This window comes from Procambarus clarkii, chromosome 84, assembly GCF_040958095.1.
Source record: "Procambarus clarkii isolate CNS0578487 chromosome 84, FALCON_Pclarkii_2.0, whole genome shotgun sequence".
Classification (NCBI taxonomy): domain Eukaryota; kingdom Metazoa; phylum Arthropoda; class Malacostraca; order Decapoda; family Cambaridae; genus Procambarus; species Procambarus clarkii.
Genome location: NC_091233.1, coordinates 16,717,284 through 16,721,102, shown reverse-complemented (window position 1 = coordinate 16,721,102; position 3,819 = coordinate 16,717,284). Strand labels below are relative to the sequence as shown.

Genomic DNA, 3,819 nt, shown 5'->3' with positions numbered 1-3,819 from the left:
AGCCTTAAGCCTTTAATATGTCAAACGTAAGCCATGTATGGTTATAACTATCCTACATCCATCATCGTGGATAAGCTTTCTTGTGGTAAAGCCGTGGGTAAAGCTGGCTTAATCCAGGCTTTATAAAACCAGCAAGTCACGTAGGCTTTACACACAGCTAAAGACAGCAGAAATTTAACAATGTATAAGTGAAAATTTTCCACAACATTAACTGGCATATCTTAACATGGTGGGAACATTAACTTGTATCTATACACGCGTTATCTCAGTGAATACAAAAAAAATCCAATTCATTTTTAAAGTTTCCAACTTTTCAGCTTCGTCCATCCTCTTTTTCTATCCCTGTATCCCTTTCATTCCTCTTCCTGCTGCTGTAGCGGGGTGAGAATAGCTTGAGCTACCTCATCCCTTTATGTGTATTTTACCTCAATAAACTTATTTCAATTTCAATTTTCCTCTTGCTGCTGCTTCCACTTTCTTCATTCCTGCAATCCAGTTCTTAGTCCATTCACAAACCCATTAATTAAAGCATGTTGGTATTTCGCTCTTGCATTCACCTGTTCAATTATGTGAGATTGAATTAGAGGATTGTGGCCACACAATCCTCTAATCTTTAGCCACACTCTGATACAAGAGTGTGGCTAAAGGCACGGGTGGGGGGGGGGGGGTGTTATCTGTTGGGGGGATTAACACCAGGGGATAGATTCACGAAGCAGTTACGCAAGTACTTACGAACTTGGAGCCAGATTCACGAAGCAGTTACGCAAGTACTTACTAACTTGGAGCCTGATTCACGAAGCAGTTACGCAAGTACTTACGAACTTGGAGCCTGATTCACGAAGCAGTTACGCAAGTACTTACGAACTTGGAGCCAGATTCACGAAGCAGTTACGCAAGTACTTACGAACTTGGAGCCTGATTCACGAAGCAGTTACGCAAGTACTTACGAACTTGGAGCCAGATTCACGAAGCAGTTACGCAAGTACTTACGAACTTGGAGCCAGATTCACGAAGCAGTTACGCAAGTACTTACGAACTTGGAGCCAGATTCACGAAGCAGTTACGCAAGTACTTACGAACGTGTACACCTTTCCTGAATCTTTAACGGCTTTGATTGCATTTATTAAACTGTTTACAAGCATGAAAACTTGCCAATCAACTGTTGTTATTGTTATAAACAGCCTCCTGGTGCTTCGGAGCTCATTAACTGTTTAATAATTGTAAACAAAGCCGCCAAAGATTGAGAAAAGATGTGCAGGTTCGTAAGTGCTTGCGTAACTGCTTCGTGAATCTGGCCCAAGGTTCGTAAGTGCTTGCGTAACTGCTTCGTGAATCTGGCCCCAGGTTCGTAAGCGCTTGCGTAACTGCTTCGTGAATCTGGCCCCAGGTTCGTAAGTCCTTGTGTAACTGCTTCATGAATCTGGCCCCAGGTTCGTAAGTGCTTGCGTAACTGTTTCATGAATCTGGCTCCAGGTTCGTAAGTCCTTGTGTAACTGCTTCGTGAATCTGGCCCAAGGTTCGTAAGTGCTTGCGTAACTGCTTCGTGAATCTGGCCCCAGGTTCGTAAGCGCTTGTGTAACTGCTTCGTGAATCTGGCCCCAGGTTCGTAAGTCCTTGCGTAACTGCTTCATGAATCTGGCCCCTGGATATTCTTGCGGGGGCCCTAAGCCTCTGGCGGTGGGGGGAAAGCGCCAAGCCATTACGACTATATAGCACTTGGAAGGAGGTCAGGATTTGGGATGGGACGGGGGGAAGGAATGGTGCCCAACCACTTGAACGGTCGGGGATTGAACGCCGACCTGCATGAAGCGAGACCGTCGCTCTACCGTCCAGCCCAAGTGGTTGGGTGGCGGTGGGGAAAGTGATTGTGCCTTATGTCTTGCTTTCAGCAATTATGTCCATTGTATTGAATAACTTCTGCTGTGTTAAATCTCACTAGTAATCTTGGGCCAGATTCACGAAGCCGTTACGCAAGCACTTACGAATCTGTACATCTTTTCTCAATCTTTGGCGGCTTTGTTTACAATTATTAAACAATTAATGAGCTCCGAAGCACCAGGAGGCTGTTTATAACAATAACAACAGTTGAATGGGAAGTTTTCATGCTTGTAAACTGTTTAATAAATATAACCAAAGCCGTCAAAGATTGTGGAAAGATGTACACGTTCGTAAGTGCTTGAGTAACTGCTTCGTGAATCCAGGTCCTTATGTGTACTGTTGAAAAGTCTTGGGTAATTGACCCAATCACTTGGGCTGGACGGTAGGACGACGGTTTCGCTTCATGCAGGTCGGCGTTCAATTCCCGACCGTCCAAATGGTTGGGCACCATTCCTTCCCCCCGTCCCATCCCCAATCCTTATCCTGACCCCTTCCCAGTGCTATATAGTCATAATGGCTTGACGCTTTCACCCTGATAGTTCCCTTCCCCTTGGGCCTTTGATGTTGATAAGTACTCTCTCAGAGTACCTATTGCACCTCTGCTTTTGAACGGAGCTATGTTGCATTTCCTGCCAAACCTCTCAGTCTCATTTTTGGAGACCAAGGCTCATATTTTGGAGTCCTGTAGGTCACTTAGACGAGAGAGAAAGACCATGTTGGTCTCATGGAGCGCTCTCCGTGTACACATTGCCAACCAGTTCTCCGCACTTGGACGTACAGATTAAAACTGTTGAAGGATCACCAATAATTTAGACGTTTTACTGAATAGATTCTGACAGTGACGGGTACAGGTTCAGCTGGGAGGACAGCTTCAGCTGGGAGGACAGGTTCAGCTGGGAGTACAGGTTCAGCTGGGAGGACAGCTTCAGCTGGGAGTACAGGTTCAGCTGGGAGGACAGCTTCAGCTGGGAGGACAGGTTCAGCTGGGAGTACAGGTTCAGCTGGGAGTACAGGTTCAGCTGGGAGGTCAGGTTCAGCTGGGAGGACAGGTTCAGCTGGAAGGTCAGGTTCAGCTGGGAGGTCAGGTTCAGCTGGGAGGACAGGTTCAGCTGGGAGTACAGGTTCAGCTGGGAGGACAGGTTCAGCTGGGAGGACAGGTTCAGCTGGGAGGACAGGCTCAGCTGGGAGGACAGGTTCAGCTGGAAGGTCAGGTTCAGCTGGAAGGTCAGGTTCAGCTGGGAGGTCATGTTCAGCTGGGAGGACAGGTTCAGCTGGTAGGTCAGGTTCAGCTGGGAGTACAGGTTCAGCTGGGAGGACAGGTTCAGCTGGGAGTACAGGTTCAGCTGGGAGTACAGGTTCAGCTGGGACAGGTTCAGCTGGGAGTACAGGTTCAGCTGGGAGTACAGGTTCAGCTGGAAGCACAGGTTCAGCTGGGAGTACAGGTTCAGCTGGGAGTACAGGTTCAGCTGGGAGTACTGGTTCAGCTGGGAGTACAGGTTCAGCTGGGAGTACTGGTTCAGCTGGGAGCACAGGTTCAGCTGGGAGCACAGGTTCAGCTGGGAGTACAGGTTCAGCTGGGAGGACAGGTTCAGCTGGGAGTACAGGTTCAGCTGGGAGCACAGGTTCAGCTGGGAGGACAGGTTCAGCTGGGAGGACAGGTTCAGCTGGAAGCACAGGTTCAGCTGGGAGTACAGGCTCAGCTGGGAGTACAGGTTTGGAAGCATAGGCTTGAAACATTAGCCTTGCAAGTTCAGGCTTGGAATTATAAGCCTGGAAATACAGGCCTAGAAGTATAAGCCTTAAAGCATTACTCTGTAAATATACCCCTGGAATTATTAGTCTGGAAGCAAAAGAATTTTGGTAAAGGAAAATAGAGAGAGAAGTCTAGTGGTGTCAGGAAGAATGGAGTGACCAGGTAATATGAATAATTTATAGTCCAGG

At 47.6% G+C, this 3,819-nt stretch overlaps 1 protein-coding gene across 1 annotated transcript; it reads right to left on the bottom strand.

The window, feature by feature from the left end:
• Positions 1 to 2,696: 2,696 nt before the first annotated feature.
• LOC138358591 (homeobox-like protein HDP1) lies at positions 2,697 to 3,602 on the bottom strand. Its single transcript, XM_069316659.1, has one exon. The coding sequence runs from the start codon at positions 3,600 to 3,602 to the stop codon at positions 2,697 to 2,699; it is 906 nt and encodes a 301-aa protein (XP_069172760.1).
• Between the last annotated feature and the right edge of the window lie 217 nt (positions 3,603 to 3,819).

Coding starts and splice junctions, on each gene's coding strand:
- LOC138358591 (XM_069316659.1), bottom strand. CDS start 3,602: ATGCTTCCAAACCTGTACTCCCAGCTGAGCCTGTACTCCCAGCTGAAC.